Here is a 19165-nt window from a genome sequence, read left to right as displayed (position 1 = left end):
AATTACGGGCTTTCAAAGTAGAATTTTTATGATTGGTTAATTTAGATGAAAACCAAAGTAGAAGTCTTCCACGAAATTACAAGAGATATAGATATTTTCCCTGGAAGTCAAAAACGTGTTTTGTATGGGCTGTATCTGACATGATTTAGTAATAAAAGCGGAGTTGATCATTAATAATACAATTAGTTTTATCTTGAAAGCAGGCGATTTCTCTACAAATCAACCAAGAACAAAGAAGGGAGATAATTCTAATTTTACTATATATCACGTGTGATTGTCATTGTTCACAAAGTGCGTGACCTATTTTAGTTTCAACTAGTAATAACAACAAAAACAACGAAAATATTAAAATAATGTATTTAATCTTAAAGTTTAGGTTTTTACAATAATATATATTTAAAATGTGGCAGTTTGTAAGCAGAGGGGGGAAATAGTTGTGTTGACGTTGTGTATTCATTCATTCGTCTGCTAATGCCAGACTATGGCAAGTTCAGTCATGTGAAAGTGATCGTAAATTGCCGTCAGAAGGTAAATATACCGATAATCGATATTTGAATTTCAATATCGATTATCGTATCGCTAAATAACTTCTACCGATTATCGATTATATCGATATTTTTGCAGAGCCTTAACAAGCAGGGAAATTAAAACCACACCACTGGAATCAATAATCAATGAAAAAGCTACTGATCCAATGCACACGTTAGACCATTCAGCCACCAGGAATATGTAAAGGGAATATGCTGAAAATTTCAGTCAAATTGCTCCACTCTGAACCAAGATATTAGCGATTGAATTTTAGGCCTGGCCTCAATTACCACTTACTAAAGTCGGTAAGATAAAAAACATAGACACGATTTTTTTGGATTTAATCATGAAAAAGCATTGTGCAGCAGATCGGATTCAAATCCAGTGAATATTGCAGGCTAGCGATGGCATCGAGAATTGATTATAGTCTTGTCATGTTAATAAATGTCTAATTAATAGCTTATATAACATTTCAGGCCCAAGAAAGACCCATAATAGGCAGATTTAGCTCTTGCATAATGTATGTACTTGAAGCTGTAAAAAATTATACATTATCTAAGGTAAAAACTTTTAATAAGACTTGAAAATGGAAAAAAATTGGGTTTACCGATCTACTGAGCTTAATAAAATTTACACGGCAACAAACAATATAATTGACAACTCTACCATCAATCATCAATGACGTGATAATTATCGACACAAAACATTCAGATATGATCAGGGTGTATAAAAGATGGGCATATTCTTTCATATTCCTGATACAAATTGTATATCAAAAACATGGCTTCACTTTGAAGCATTTAAAAACTCGGCAGTTTTACGTATTAAACATATTTTTAAAAGATTTTATTCTGCAAAAATTGTAATGTGAGTTTTATTTAAGAAAGATTGAAATGATAAAATGTTCACTGTTATTATCTCTTTATAAATATTTACTCAAGTCAAGTTGAATGAATTACTTTATCAAAGTTTAGTTGAATGAATTATAAAAGTGATAAAGAAATTGATTAGAATCTGCAATATTTTTGAGGTAAACAAAAATTGCTTTTAAATATCCTATCAATGTAGTTTGAAATATTCATAAATATAACTTTATTAACATAATATAAATCAGAATGCATTATCCAGATTAAAAACAGTGCCACATACATACTCTAATTAAAGTATCACTTTATTAAAATAATAAAATCCAATATGTATTATTTAGTTTAGACACAGACTGCCATTTTATATATAACTATTACTTTATTAAAATAATAAAAGTCAGAATGCATTATCTAGATTAAAACAGTGCTATGTACATACATACTTTAATTAAAGTATTACTTTATTAAAATAATAAAAGTCAATATCTTTGGGTTATAAAATTACATTTCAAGTTTCAACAAAATCGGATAAAAATTGTGACCTCTATAGGGTCCACAACCTTGATATACCATATTTTTTACACTATTTGAGAATGAAGGGCGTCCATTTTGTCTGTCAATTTTGGGACGATTTACACGAAATTTGAACTCAGCCATCTTTAGGGTGTAATGGTGATATAATAATACGTTTTTTTTTAAATCGGATAAAAATTTATCCACAACCTTGATATACCATATTTTTACGCTATTTGAGAACGAACAGCGGCCATTTTCTGTCAATTTTAGGCCGATTTTCATGAAATTCGAACTCTGCCGTCCTTAGGGTGTAACGGTGATATAATAATACGTTTTTTTAAATCGGATAAAAATTATGACCTGTATAGGGTCCACAAGATAAAAACGCGATTTTTCGTACAATCAGGGGCCATAATTCAGGAAGTTACGGTCCGATATGCGCGAATGTCGAAAGGAACGAGATCTTTGGGTTATAAACTTACATTTCAAGTTTCAACAAAATCGGATAAAAATTGTGATCTCTATAGGGTCCACAACCTTGATATACCATATTTTTACGCTATTTGAGAACGAATGGCGGCCATTTTGTCCGTTAATTTTGGGCCAATTTTCATGAATTTCGAGCTCAGCCATCCTTAGGGTGTAACGGTGATATAATAATACTTGCACGCCTATTTATACACGGGACCTCGGTTTTTCGTCCCATCCGAACGATTAGACATTTTTCTTTGTCAGGCCCTCCGTTCTGCATCACTGACAAGTGGGAACCACGCCAGAATTTTAATTAGAGAGAGAGAGAAATGGGGTTTAACGTCCACTCGACACACACTAGGTCATTTTGGGACTAACATACGGTTCAATTTTATTTCCACGAGGTTGGACAGGCGACCCTACTTCTTTGTCACGTACAACCGGGGAATCGAAACCATGCCAGTTGACTCAATGACAGACTTTATGATACAGCGCGCACGTGCTAACCATTAAGCCATCCAACCCCCCATGTTTTTATGTACCGCTTGTCTCATTGTGTTGATTATTGGTGCTAGTATGTCAGGAGATGTATGCAATATTTTATAGTTGGAATATTGCAGGGCAACTAGTGGTTGGTTTGGTCTGAGCGATCTTTGGTCCAAGTTATCATGCACTCTATACAGTGTTCTAAGCACGCTGACAGTGTGAAATAAAGTGAAATAATACAAAAATACTAATCAGTATTTTCTCCAACTTTAAGAGTATATTAAACAAGACTGAAGTATAAATAGAACAAGCCAACAGTGAGGCTGATGTCCCCCGCCGAAATCCCCAAATAAATAGATGACACATATTAATTAATCGCACATCTATTTTTTTCCACAGTACCAAGCAGTCAAACTGATTATCAACTATACACTAAGTTTCATCACTCTATCAGATAGAATCAAAGTTATCTTGTCCCAAAGCAGGAAATTGCTTATCTTTGCTTAGCTTTAGCTCGATATGTTAATCATTGAACTCAGTCAAGACGATCATCTACATCAAGTTTAAACATTCTACCTCAATTAGAAGTGTTGTTATGTTCCAAAGTCGTGACCAATCAAAATGCGTATTGCTCATTAGCCTAAGCAGAAAATTCTCATCATCGAACTTAGTCAAGGTATTGATGTAATGAAACTATACACCAAGTGTCATCACTCTCACTTAATGAGAACTAAAGTTATTGTGTACCAAAAAGCATCGACCAATCAAATTGCTTATCCTAAGCAGAAAATGCTGATCTTCGCACTCCATCAAGGCATTGACCTCATAAACCCCTACACCAAGTTTGAACATTCAAGCTTAATTAGAAGGAGAGTTATTGTGTTCCAAACTCTCGGCCAATCAAATAGCTTATCGCTCTGCTTACCGTGAGCAGAAAATGCTCATCATCGAACTTAGTCAAGATATTGATGTAATGAAACTATACACCAAGTTTCATCTCTCTCACTTAATTAGTTTCAGTTTTGAAATAGTGTGTAATGATCATGTCATTCAGGCAACAGATAGGGTAAAATATTTAGGTCTTTATATTGATCATTGTCTCTCTGGTGAATTAATAGTTAATAACATTATTAAAAAGGTCAATACCAGATTGAAATTTTTATATAGGTATAACAAGTCTTTAACAAAGTATACTAGGAAATTATTAACCAATGCTCTTATACAATGCCACTTAGATTATGCATGTTCAGCTTGGTTCTCTGGCTTAAACAAGAAGCTGAAGAACAAACTACAAATTATTCACAACAAAGTTATCCGATTCATACACGGCTTAGGTCCCAGAGATTCAATTACCCAAAATTTGTACAAAGATTTAAATAGTTTAAATCTTGATAATAGAGTCAAACAACTGAAACTGAACCATGTTCACAAAATCTTTCATAATGTGTCTCCGGTGTACATGAAAGCCAATTTTCGCTTAATGAGGGATGCTCATTTACATAGTAATAGATCAAGTTTTTATAATTATGTTGTACCAAAATGCAAAAATAATACCCAATACTCAACTTTCTACTATTCAAGTATTCAGGCCTGGAATGAACTTCCAAACCAACTTAAATCAATAGAGAACATTGGCACTTTTAAGAAAAATGTTAAAAATAAACAACACTTGCTAGGAAAACAAATACAAATGTTTTAGTTTATGTATGTATACCCCGATGTCTTTCATACCTCTTTGTACTTCACATCCCTTATGGTACACACACATTGCACTATTTATTGTCATATTCCATCCTTCATCTTTCATAAATGAATCTGCCCCTCTATGATGAAATAACCCGATCCTCCTCCAAGGACCCCATTGGAAATAAACCTAGTTTTATTTTAAGCAGGTTTTTATGGGTTATCCTCAAGAGGCTGGTCATCCATGACATCATTACTTTTTCTCTCATCAAAACTTTCTCATCTTATTATCATGTAACTTCATATGATCATCTATATTGTCATGTATGATATGCCTCTTGGAAGAATAAATAAATAAAAATAAATAAATAAACCATTGACCTTAGCGACCGACCAATCAAATAACGTATTCTTAAAATAACTTCATTAGGTATGCAAAAACACACTCGCTTGTAATCGCGAGAATATCCACGACCGATTACGGAATATAGTATATACTGTCTCGTTATTATTGTCGACCATTTATCAATGATGTAGCTTATTGCTTATTCGCCCCCATAATTGTCGATCGTTAATACATGTTATCTTTTTAAAAAAAAACATGTTATAATATTCGGGCGACTGGTTTATATCATGCTGTATTTTTTAGACGACTATCGATTTCCCGAAACTTGAACCGGTTTGTAGGTAAAACCGAACCGACTCCGACTAAACCGACTAATCGTCAAACCCTTACTTTAGTTACAACTTACAAGGTCATCCATCAGATTAAAGCAATACGCCTAGCATACCATCAAGGAAGTGTATAGTATTAATATTAATGAATTGAACTGTAACAGTTATAGCTGTAAATACATGTCTTAAAGTTTAAGGATGTATCATGTTTAAAAAGACAACAATGTGTAGTATATTTATAAACTAGAGTGCAATAAGATTAAACTATATTGTTATATCTGAATAGTGTAATATAAAAAACATTAAAGATACATTCCCACAAAAGTATATATCGGATGGCTATTTCCTATAAAAGTATGGCAAATTGTCGCATATTTTTACTTTTTTCGGTAATGAAAAATTTATAATACATTAAAATTTGATTAAGAGTAACAACTCATTAAGTAATTATCAGAAAACCATTAGAATTTGTTTGGTAGTTCTGCCCCATGCTAACGTTTAGTATACAAACTTTAACATCATGGATTTAGCTGTTCACGTCATAAAAATTCATTGAAAATCAATATACTTGTTCGTCTCAAGACCTTAAACTCTGTATCAATCTGAAGTCAATCGGATGATAACTTTAGCCTCTAGAGCGTCACAAGATTTTTCAAAGTGATCATGGGCCATAACTTTGGCAGTAATTATCGGAAATCGCTGAAAATCAATACCTTAAACACTGTGTATCAATCTGAAGTCAATCGGATATTAACTTTAGCCTCTAGAGCATTTACAAGATTTTTTGAAGTGATCAAGGGACATAACTCTGGCAGTAATTATTGAAAATCGCTGAAAATAAACAGACTTCTTTGTCTCATGACCTTAAACACTGTGTGTAAATTTAAAGTCAATCGGATATTAACTTTAGCCTCTAGAGCGTCCACAAGATTTTTCAAAGTGATCGAGGGCCATAACTCTGGCAGTAATTATCGTAAATCGCTGAAAATCAATAGGCTTCTTCGTCTCAGGACCTTAAACACTTTTTATAAATTTAAAGTCACTGAAAATAAATAGACTTCTTCGTCTCATGACCTTAAACACTGTGTGTAAATTTAAAGTCAATCGGATGGCTCTAGAGCATCCCCAAGATTTTTTGAAGTGATCAAGGGACATAACTCTGGCAGTAATTATCGGAAATCGCTGAAAACCAATGATTAATCGTCTCATGACCTTAAACACTGTGTATATGTGGAAAGTATAGACGCTCAATCTTACTAGAAAAATACAGGATTACCCATGGGGCAAACACTGGGCAAAAATGTCAGGGTACCACTAACTGGCAACCCAACGTATTGTCTGCCAGCTTGACTTAGGTATCGGCTGTTATTTCTTGATCGAATAGTTAGGCGGTTTGGGGAACATTGAGGGATGTAAACGTAGAACAGATTCTGCAATTAAACAGCGGAAAAAGAAGTTGACAGAAAATAATTCAAGAATTTCAATATGCATGGTAAATGGTCTGTATGTAATGACAAATACATTCTGAAAAATGGGCAATCCCTCAGTCAAGTTAGGTGACAAACATGGATTCTAAAAAAAAAAATTTTATAGCTTGGGGTATCTCCTTGCGTATACAAAGTTTTGAGAGGGATTTGAAGCAAATGTTTAATATATTAATTAGTTTGAATATGTTTCAGTTCAAATATATCATCATATCCCACAGTTTGTACACCGGGTAGGTATCTTTAAATGAACCCGGCTGTAATTTTATACCTTTCAATACTGGTCTTTCTTTTCGGTAAATGAATTAAATATGGAAAATATTTGAGCAGGTCTATTTTTGATTATTTTTTATGGTAATCATATATATATTAGCCAACTGGTATTAGTAATGCGATATGCTACATAACAAATGTGAGCCCCTATCTTACTACTTAGACCTCTTTTGACCCAATGCTGGGCCGGTTCATTTGAAAATGGATTAAAGATGCATTATGGAAGAATTCTACTAAAGAGCTGACAGTTCTTATTATATACTATTCAAAAAAAGTAGGGGATATTTGATTTTGGGGGCATAATACTAAAATATGCAAATGACTACGAAAAAAGTCACTATAGAACCTAACAGAAGAAACATTTCCAGTTACATGTGACGCCCAAACGCACCAATAGCTACCGCATGGAATGCAGGTGATGCTTGGGATCATCATGGGGGTCCAACCCAAGATTTGCACGACTCTGACTTTGAATGTTACAGTCATTGTGGCATTGAATTCCAGGGTGGAAACATCAGTTTAATTGTTTTAGTGACCAGAAAACAAATTTTGATATGCGTCGGCTTACCCAAAATGAAAGGTTACGTGCCCTTGGCATGCTACAGATCGGCACAACACAGGCGGTTGTGGCGCGGACGATGAATGTTTCTCAGTCTGTCATAAGCAGGCTATGGTCCAGATACCGTGATACACAATCTGTACAGGACAGACCACGCTCAGGTCGACCAAGGGCGACAACTCAAGCCGAGGATCGATTTATCCGTACCTTGGCCTTGAGAAATCGTGTCATCACAGCAAATCAGATCAGCGCTCGTCTTCAAACAGACACTGGTGTGAGAGTGAGTGGCCAGACGATTCGGAATCGACTGCATAGGGGTCACCTTCGCGCCCGACGCCTCTTGTGATCCCTTGTTTGAGAGATCATCACATTCAGGCAAGACGTCGTTGGTGTAGGGATCGTCAACACTGGGATAATCGACGCTGGAGCAATGTGATGTTTTCAGATGAGTCAAGGTTCACTGTTGATTTTTTTGACAGACGTAGGAGGGTGTGGCGTCGTCGAAACGAGCGCTTCCAAGACGTTAACGTCATCAGACATGATCGATTTGGGGGTGGTTCTGTTATGGTGTGGGGAGGCATCACTGTTGCTGGAAGAACGGCTTTACATGTTGTTGCAGGGCGTGTTACAGGCCAGTACTACCGGGACAACATCTTGGCAGTCCATGTTGTGCCGTTCGCACGACGTCATGGCCGCCGTTTCATCTTCCAGGATGACAACGCAAGATGTCACAGGGCCAGGATCGTTACAGGTTACCTCCAACAACAGAACATCACCACATTACCTTGGCCAGCACTGAGTCCCGACCTCTCCCCCATCGAGCATGTCTGGGACATGCTTGGACAGAGGTTACGTCAACGTCAACAATGTCCTGCTAATGTCCAAGAACTTGCTGCTGCGTTGCAACAGGAATGGGACAATCTGGACCAAAATGACCTTAGACGTCTCATTAGGAGTATGCCACGTCGGATCAATGCTTGTTTGGCAAACAGAGGAGGATTTACCCGTTACTGACTTGGTTGTGATGCTGTGGTAACTTTGCTGTTTGACCCCGGGTATCATTTTACCCTTATAATGGTCAGTCTGTGCCTTACTTAGTCTAACGATCATTTGGAATAAATCGATGAATGTGAACTTCATTTCATTTTGTCATTTGATTCTTCGTCAGTTTCATTAGGTGACTTTAATAACACTTAAAAATCAAATATCCCCTACTTTTTTTGAATAGTATAGTATAATAGTTAACCAGCGGTTGCTATGCAAGATACACCCACATTTGGCAAGATATGGATAGAGAAAGCGCTGATAGTTCTTGCTATAGTATAATAGTTAAAAATTAGATAATGAAAAGGGAATATATTGAAAACTTCAGTCAAATTATATCAATCTTAGCAATGTTATGGCTGTTTTTATGATAATAAAAAAAGTCTCAATTATTTATTTTTTAATTTCAGTCAAATCATATCAAATTGAGCCATGTTATGGCCAAATGAAGAATAGTGTGGTCTCTTGTCATTGCAGCTGTTTTTATGATAATAAACAAAGTCTCAATTATTCATTTTTTAATTAAATTATTACCCGACGATTGTGTTTAAATCCACTGAAAATCACAACCATCTGATGCTCTTGATAATTGATTATGGGCTTGAATATATGTCTAATTAATGATTTGAGGCCAAACGATCGATTTGCAAAACATGTAGGTGGATTTAGCTCTGACATAATGCATCTTTAAGAATGTTGGTTTAAAACTTCAAGATACATTATGTAAGATTTAGATAAAGAACTAGCCATTCTTGCTATAATAGTTCGAAAGTAGATTATGTAAAATGAATAATTTGAAAATTTCATTCAAATTACTCTATTGCAAGCGAAGATATTAGCCTTTGAAGGTTTGACAGACGTGTGCAATAATTTCAACCACCGGTTGATCGAAGCTAAGTCTCGGTCCTCCATATTTGATTAAAATCAAAGTATCGCTGAACCATTCTAATCTATTTAATATTGGTGAAATCTGATGCCATCGAGAGTTGATTAAGGCCTGGATCAGTTAATTAATGTCTAATTAATACTTTAGAAAACATTTCAGGCCTAAAGAAAGACCTGCAATAGGCAGATTTAGCTCTTGCATAATGCATGTTTAAGTAAATGTATCGTGTTTCAAAAGTTTAATAATATAACACTTTGATAAAGATGCTATGAGATCAAAAAACAATTAGCAGCTCTGATTAATAAAATAATTTGATAATTAACGAACCTTATTAAATACACCACGACCAAAATAATCGGCAACAATAGAAAATCCATCAGGCGCTCGCTCTAATTGGTTGTGGAAACTTTCATGGATGTCTTTTGTTTGTTCTTGTGCTCGGATAATATCCATAATTTTTCTAGAAAAAAAAAAAAAAATGTAATATTTAATGGTTTTTGCTATATTAGGGTGCCACACCGTAAATAAATATCTCCAAATATCTCGACAATTACACCACAATATTTATATATATATATACCAATCCTTAAATCTGTTTGGCACATATATAGTCACTAAATAAACGGCCATGTTGTACTTAATAAGCTATGACCATTTAATCATCCATAAATAATACACTGATAGATGGTTCCGAGTGTCGGCCATAACATCCGAGCGCGTGTGAGTAAAAAATAGGTTACGTGCCCTTGTTTTGAAAGTAGTCTCGCTTAACCAGGCCATTCTACGTTTGATTAACAGGCCGGGATAATCAAGACTACTTTTTTATGAAACAGAAAGCTGGAACAATAAATTGAATTTAGAAACACGCACGTTAGCCAACTCAACAATTATTGTTTTAAGAACCCTGTAAAAGTAAAATGAAACTACTGCTGTCCTTGCAAAATTTCCCTTTATAGCACATTGCATGGGGTATGACTGGCTTCATGGAAAGGTATGTTATAAAGATGCAAAGAATACAATTGATTGCTGCAGTCACGACAAATCAATTTTATTAAACTAATATAATACAATGATTAGAATAGCCTACATTAGGACATGATTTCCCAGTCATAATTTGAACCTACCTATTTTCAGGTGCACATACTGGACATTCATTATCATTCTCAGCATAACTTTCAAAACAACTGAAACACAAAACAGAATTTTTTTTATAATTATACGGTAGGGCTATAGTTTCAAAACAACTCTAATAAAAAAAAAACATTCAAAACACTAAACATAATTAGGGTGGCACACCATAAATAAATATCTTCAAATATCTCGACAATTACACCACAATATTTATATATACACCAAGTCCTAAATCAGTTTCACACATTTATAGTCACTAAATAAACAGTCATGTTGTACTTAATAAGCTATGACTATTTAACATCCATAAATAAAAAACTGATAGATGGTTCCGAGTGTCGGTCATAACATAAAATAGGTTACATGCCCTTGTTTTGAAATTAGTCTCGCTTAACCAGTCTACCGACCATTCTACGTCTGATTGACAGGCTGGGATAATCAAGACTACATTTTTTTACGAAACATAACAGAAAGCTGGAACAAGAAATTGAATTTAGAAACACGCACGTTGGGCAACTCAACAATTGTTTTAAGAACCCAGTAAAAGTAAAATGAAACTACTGCTAGTATCATGTTCTTGCCTAACGCGATATTATTTGTACTAAACCAAAATATGCCACTCGTAACGATACAGTTAATGATAAAGCAATTTAAAAAATAAAACGAAAGTAATTTCTAAAGCTGCTGTAATAACCAAAAAGCTAAATATTACTGCTATTCAGAATCGTCAACAATAGATATTTTACGGCTGTAATACTTGATAGAGGTTAAGAATTGCATGTGCGATGGCTATTTATAGTCTCATATACTCTAGCGCTGAGTATTATCATACTGCGTAGTTAGCGAGAAATCACTTCGAGACAAGCCACTGAAGCGTGCACATTCGCCATGTCGAGTCCAACTTTCTCTACAGAAAATTTTCACTACACGGGTCACCCTAACATAACAGTGTTTTAAACAACTGTTACAGATTCTACAACTGAAATACAAATTAAAACAGTCAAATTGTTATATTTATGCAGTATTGTTTCAAACATTGAAATACAAAACAGACATACATATTGTTATAGTTTCAAAACATTTGGAATTACACACAAAACTAGACAACATCTATACAAAAACATCAAGTGAGATGGATTTTGATAAGAATTGCAAAATGGACAGTTTTTGTAGGTTTTTGAGACAATAAGTGTGAAAGATCACCCAAAATGTTATTTACTCTATGTATTTACTAGACAGATACCTGGCTTTGCACGGGGCCAAATTTAGGCCAGGGTTCAAATTTGTCCGGAGCCCAAATTTGATAGCCTAAAACATTCATGGGGGTCATGCTGGTTAACTTGATACCACATATGTGGGGGGTGGAGCACTGTGACGAAGCGTTATTCGCCCGGGGCCCATATTCGATGGCCTAAAACATTCACAAGGTGACGCTGGTTAATTTGATACCACACATGTGGGGGTGGATCGTAGTGACAAAGCGTGATGGGCGAACATACATGCATACACACTTTGATTTTATTTATATAGATAGATATGTTGTAACCTACTACGACTGTACGTGCAAATAACCTCCGGTTCAGAAGACACATGAGTGACACCATTTTTGTATCTAATTAATAAGTAAATTTAATATTACTTACTGTTGATGATAGGAATGTGGTTCACACAGGAAATGAACAGAAGGTAATTCTAATGGATGATTACAGATATTGCATTTAGAGGCCTGGAAGATTTTAGCCCTGTTAATAGATAAAAACAAAACACTAGAGTTAATCACTTAATTTGTATAAATACGGATTTCTGGCAATCTATTATTCTCAAAAATAAGAAGATGACACTCACATTTATATTTTCATAAATCAAATTTCTTAACACTCGGCTTAAACTGAGTAGGAAATGGTCTTTATCGAAGTCAGTTAAAGTATGTTTGTAATGATACTATTTTCATCACTCACAGGTAACTTGAATCAGACTCGAAGTTCAAAAATCATTCTCAGACTTAAGTTGAGAATTTCCTTAACTTACAATCACTGTTTATGAGAAATTTATTTAATCCAGAAACACAAAATTTGGCACACAGTTTCTTATTAATGTATTTGATACATTAAAACAACAAAAGTTTAATAAAAGGCTATATTTTAGTTAAAATAAGGCAAACCATTTTGAGTAAATTCTTAACTTAAGTCTGGGAGTGCTATGTGAACTTAGGGCCAGAGCTGTTGTATCCCACCGAAAATTTGCATTCCATAGAGCTATTGTTTACCAAAAGGTGATCGGGACGGACAAACCCATTTTTATACTCCCCCGCTTTCTCCAAAGGCAGGAGAATAAAACTGATTTTAGGTCTGAACCGGGTTCATCGAAATATATTAGGCTATCTTAAAGTTCATGCAACACAAATTAAATGAAATATTCACAAATGTTTGCACAATATAGAGAGAAAGTGACAGAGCAAGAGAGAGGAATGGGGTTTAACTACACACAAACTATGTCATATCGGGACTAACATATGGTTCAATTTTATTTCAATAAATTGCTTGGATGTTGGGGGTCTTTAGCAGTGGAAGAAAACCAGAGGACCCGGAGAAAATCTATGATGTTAAACAGGTGTCCTTACTCCTGATCAAGTACAAACGGGGAATCGAAACCACACCACTTGACTCAATGACAGACCTTATGATCCAACCATTCAGCCACCCAACCCATCTTGAAGCACAATATGGACATATTTGAATATACAACTTTTCTTCTATCCAGTCATGGGGGGGTTAGATGGTCGGATGGTTAGCACGTGCAGGCTGTATTATGAGGCCTGTTATTGAGTCAACTGGCGTGGTTTCAAATCCCCTGTTGTACGTGAAAAGGAGCAGGGTTGCCTGTCCAACCTTGTGGGTTTTCTCCGGGTCCTTCGGTTTCCTCCCACTGCTAAAGACCCCTATGTGCAAGCGATTTATTGAAATAAAATTAAACCATATGTTAGTCCCGAAATGACCTAGTCTGTATCAAGTTAAACCCCATTTGTCTCTCTCATGAAATGAAATGGTGTTTAACGTCCTACTGTTCTGCTCCTATACTGGGCTAATGAAGACGGGCATACGCCATACAGTGTGCTATGAGGGAAATTTTGCTCGGGCAGCGACACCATCGCCTACTCTTATATCGAATTCCAACTGCCAAGGGATCATTTACGTGCATTCCAATGTATACACGGGACCTCGGTTTTTCATATCATCCGAATGACTAGACAGCTGTCCTTGTCAGGCCCTCCGTCCTGCATCACTGACAAGGGGGAACCACGCCGGAAAATCTCAATCCAGTCACAATATCACATATAACAAATCAAATGTTGATTTTACTATTCAAATATTCTACATCATTATTTGAATGTTAATCGAATATTCGATTTAATTGAATCTTTGGGACAGTTTTTGTCGCTTTTATAGAAATCTACAAAACTTACGATGTTTTTAGTTCTTCAATTTGAACCCGTTTTTTGTCTGTGTCATCACGATATTGTTTTATTAATCTTTCATCTTCAGTTATCTGATCATTCTCATGTTGAAGACGACGAATAATATAATCCTATAATTAACAAAAAAATATATTTCAAGATACAAAATATAGAACACTCATATACATATTCAAAAATTGAATTCACTCCAATTTCGGGCAACACGGCATACATCAAATTGAATATAATAATATCTCCAGCAATACCCTACTCACAACATTATCAGAATTCCGAACATTACACTGTCGCCCTGCCGAACCATTCACTTAATGTTTTTTTCCTTGCAATGTCTATGTAGTTTGTCTTGTTGGGTTTTTTTTGTGTGTAGTGTGGTTCTCCTGTGCTTACCATTGAGAACCCCCATTATGTTTTCAATAATTATCTTTGTATCTTAACCATGATAGACGATTTCATTAATAATATAATTATGTTATTCTTTGAGTATTCTATAAATCACTACTGTATAAGTAATATTAGTTACCTTGACAACAGACAGAGTTGCTGTGGAATTATGGGCTAGTGTCTGTATAACCAACAAGGGAGGTAATAAATTGCGTCTGTCAATTTCTGATTATGTTGTTAAAGATTATAATTTGATCAAATTTAAACAAAAGTCATAAATAAATAATTTTTACACTTTTATACATTCATTTTTAAGGTCTGATACTGAAAGCTATAAGCAATGAAGAAAATGTTTTGCAAGATGCAGGGTTCTTCAACCATGAGGGAATCACACACAGATGGTAAGTATGGCTTAGGCTTTTTAAGCAGGGCTGTTCACGTGGCTAATTGGGTAAGACGCTGGCTCACTAGCCTGGAGGCTAATTGGGTTAGACGCTGGCTCACTAGCCTGGAGGTCGGGTGTTCGATCCCTGCATTGGTCGAGAAAGTTCATTCAGATTTTCTGGCGTGGTTTCACCTTGTCAGTGATGCAGGATGGAGGGCCTGACAAGGACAGCTGTCTAGTCGTTAAGATGGGACGAAAAACCAAGGTCCCATGTACGCATTGGCGTGCACGTAAAAAATCCCTTGGCAGTTGGAATTCGATATAAGAGTAGGCCGTAGCACCGCTGCCCGGGCAAAATTTCCCTCATAGCACATAATATGGCGTATGCCTGTCTTCATTAGCCCAGGTTAGGAGCAGAACAGTAGGATGTTAAACCCCATTTCATTTCATTTTTTAAGCAGGAGGTCCCAAGATTCATCCTGGTGTTAGCCAAGAAAGTTTGTTAGAATTTTCCCAACTGGTTACTTCCTGTCAGTGGTGTAAGACAGAGTGTTGGAGGGAAAAGTACAGACGTCAAATCCCTTTTCATTTCTTTAGCAAAAGGAATAAACAGAAAATCGTTACAAAGATGGGCAGCCATTACTACTCTCATTGCCAAATACGATTGTGGGATTCAAATCACAGTCCAACAAGTGACAGACCTACCCTCTGCAACATTTTAGACCACAAAGGCTTCAAACCACCCTGGCAGAAATAGGACTGATAACCCTATTTTATTCCCATTAATTTTAGAATGAATTAATGAAACTGGTTGTCAAGGATACGAGATAAGACTTCGATCAGTTGAGCTTTACAGCACTCTTCTTTACGGGCAAAATATGATAAAGCTTGAACCCACAGGTTTGGATCTTGTGCACTGTGGACAAAAAAAACCAATGTGCATTACATCAGACCATTTAATTTTTTTGGGTCTTGATTAATACATAACCAAACGAGTCTCATGAACTACATCAAAATTCAAAAAATAGAAACTCTAAGCTTTTCACCAAGTATTTTTTGCTTTTAAATTAGTTTTTTTTCCCCAAAGAAATTGGAAGTGAAGTTTTTAATAGGGATTCCTGAAGAATAAATATTCAAGTTATGCTGCCTTAATATGTGTTAAATTGAAAGATTCCTGGCCATACAAAAGTTATAGATTTATAGCTTTTCTTCTTTGATTGGCATTTAGTAATATAACATATTAACACAATGTATTATTTTATAGATACACAATTACTGAGTTTAATACTAAGCGACGTTTCGTCGCGGAAACTCTCATCTTTATCAAGCAAATGATACAGGTATATCAAAAGTAGGCAAATATATATTTTTGTAGCATACAGTAGAGTCTGTATGAGCAGCCACTCCTATTCAGCGACATCTCCTTGTAAGCGGTCACGATAAATTCTGTTTTTTCATCTCTTTATTCAACGGTCACTCCTCTAACGCGACCAGCGGTCACTATTTTACTAATAAATTCAACAAAACATCGCCCATTCAACGGCCATTGTTGAATGATACCATCTTGTCGTTCTTTGTAACACCCCCGCTAATCCCATGAGTTGTAGTTAATTAACTGGACCCCCACTGATCAGGTAAAAAGAAATGTAAAAATAACCCGGGATTATCTGTTAATTAATCTTTTGTTTTATTAAACGACTAACCTGATCATTGTTTTCACGCGTAATGACACATTGTTTGATACTGATTGAATAAAATAAAAGTACCGAGTTTTGTCTCGATCATCTAGTATCTTTTCCATTGCCACTTTGTTGTTAAACAGACGTTTTAGCGCCTCCTATAATATTACATAAATAGGTGGTAAAATCAGCGATGGTTTTTTGTTCATGTGCTTTTTTGATAAAATAAAATTTATTCATCGATTTTCTTCACAAAAATGGATAAATATTATCGAATGCATCACAATGGTAGACAGTAGCATTGAAGGTTAGTACAAAATGACAAGTTTACAGATTCCGCGACGGTCAAACTTACCGCTTCCAATGCATCCAAGCGTAATATTTAATTTATGTCAGCACAAAAAGCACCAAGATTTTATTAAGAGGTCACTCCCGTTAAGCGGTCAGTTGTGAAAATTCCCTTGGGTGGATGCTTAATGCAGATTCTACTGTATTCTGTATATATTTGCCTACTATTCACATAACTGTATCATTTGCTTGATAAAGACCAGAGAGTATCCTTGTTGAACCGTCGATTAGTATCAAACTCAGTAATTGTGTATCTATAAAATTGTACCTTGTGTTAGATTTATAGTTATTGGATTCAATAAGTAAAATGAAACTTACCCAAATTTTTCACAAGCTTGAATGACTAGAGTATATTCATTTTGTTCCATATGATATCGTAATATCTGTTGGTATCTATAAATATATATATATATATACATGTAATCATTATTTAACTCAAGCCAAAACTCTACAATATTCTTTCATTTGAAAATATAAAAATCCCCACTCAACAGTAGGACAAACAGATTTAAGTAGCAATAAGAAGAGGTTTATTCTTCATAACGTTTCGTGTGATATGACCCTTTTTCATTTAGGTCTACTCTCGCCGCCGGTATCATCATTTGATACAGCAGCTACGCAGATCTACCGGCCTGTCCAACCTCTATTACTCTTTCAAAAGAGTGTTGCTGTTCCACCTCCATTTTTCCTATTCTTTCATTTCTGACCATTCTAACCAACATTTAATATAGGTAGTACGTTTTGTTCCAATATGTTTATTCTTAGTAGAGTAATGCATAGATTGAGATTCTAGAGCAATGTAACAATAAAATATGGAAAATTAAACAAAATATTGGGGCCACGGTGTCTTGGTGAGAAAGTTCATCCGGATTCTCTGGCATGGTTCCTCCTGGCAAGGGACACGTATAGTTGATCAGTTGGGATGAAAAACCGAGGTTTTGTGTACACATTGGCGTGCACGATAAAGATCCCATGGCACGTTAAAAATCAGAAGAAATTTTCCCAGCCAAAACTGAAATCGAACCAGAGTTGTGGTTCTGATTTATTCATAAGTATCATTAATAATAATTATGTTAAATAAACTCTCTCAGCTGTGGTTCTGATTTATGCATAAGTATCATTAATAATAATTATGTGATCGAACTACTTACAGATGAGCTTTTTCATATAAATATAATATACCAGCTTTAAAGTTGTTCATCTGACATAAAATCAATGCTTGATCTATATTATATAACGACTGAAATATATAAAAAAAACATGGGTTGCCAGTAAACGAAACATAAAATCAGTGTTTATATTATATAGCAACTGAAAGATATACAAAATATTTTATACAAATCTATGAACTACCATCATTCAATTCTGAGATTTACTTCCCCAGATCATTGGGGTTTTTTTCTTGTTTTAAAGGGTATGGTTTACATACACAATGTAATGGAGGGGATTTTGCTCTGACAGTGGCATTTCAGCCTACCCTTCATTGATATACCAACAGTCAAGTTTTTTTTAATGTGCACTCTCATCCGAATCACATGGGAACAATTTTCTTGTCAGTCCTTAAAAAATACTGGGATTTCTTCTGAGCCAGCATTTGATTCTAACCTGAAACATTCTAGCCGAGGGTCAAGTACCTGTTACTGCAGCACTTGATTCGAACCTGAAACATACTAGGCGAGGATCAAGTATCTGAACTTGGACCATTCTAGTCGGGGGTCAAGTACACATTAACACTTGTTTTTAACCTGGAACATTGGAGTCAAGTGTCAAGTACCTGTTATCCCAGCACCATGTAAAAGATGTGCTTACTGTAGTTTATTCGAGTCAAGTGTCAAGTACCTGTTATCGCAGCACCATGTAAAAGATGTGCTTACTGTAGTTTATTGTAAAAAACATTTTGTGATAACAATCACTTACATCAGGATTCTTCAGTAATTCCAATGTTTTCTTTTCTCTCATTGTACGAGCCTAAAACACAACAATGATACAAGTTATTTTTAATTCCATCCATGGATCAATGACATCTGCAAAGAGAGTGACAGCTTTAAAACAGATCCAATAGTTTTCTCATGTTATAAAATGAAATGGGGTTTAACATCCTATACTATGATTCTGCATCAACTGGGCTAATGAGGACAAGTATACACCAACTTTACACAGGACCTTTTTTGTCCATCCGAACAACTAGACAGCTTTTCTTGTCAGACCCACCGTCCTGCACCATTGACAAGGGGAAACCACACTGAAAAATCCCAAGAAACTTTTGCGGCCAACACGGGGAGCAAACCCGAGACC

General features: G+C 35.4%; 1 protein-coding gene across 1 annotated transcript in view; it reads right to left on the bottom strand.

Moving 5' to 3' along the window:
- LOC126824098 (vacuolar protein sorting-associated protein 11 homolog) overlaps positions 1–19165 on the bottom strand; it is a 40671-nt gene that overhangs the window by 2074 nt on the left and 19432 nt on the right. The window contains exons 19-27 of the mRNA XM_050553295.1: positions 18788–18838; positions 18022–18110; positions 17189–17263; positions 15668–15759; positions 14598–14683; positions 14066–14187; positions 12246–12344; positions 10596–10655; positions 9799–9931 (exon numbers count right to left, since the gene is read on the bottom strand). Of these exons, the coding sequence (XP_050409252.1) occupies positions 9799–9931; positions 10596–10655; positions 12246–12344; positions 14066–14187; positions 14598–14683; positions 15668–15759; positions 17189–17263; positions 18022–18110; positions 18788–18838 (807 nt within the window). The remainder of the gene's footprint in view (positions 1–9798; positions 9932–10595; positions 10656–12245; positions 12345–14065; positions 14188–14597; positions 14684–15667; positions 15760–17188; positions 17264–18021; positions 18111–18787; positions 18839–19165) is intronic.

The sequence above is a fragment of the Patella vulgata genome, chromosome 1 (assembly GCF_932274485.2).
Source record: "Patella vulgata chromosome 1, xgPatVulg1.2, whole genome shotgun sequence".
In the NCBI taxonomy this organism is placed as follows: Eukaryota; Metazoa; Mollusca; class Gastropoda; family Patellidae; genus Patella; species Patella vulgata.
This window is presented reverse-complemented; position numbering and strand designations above follow the sequence as displayed.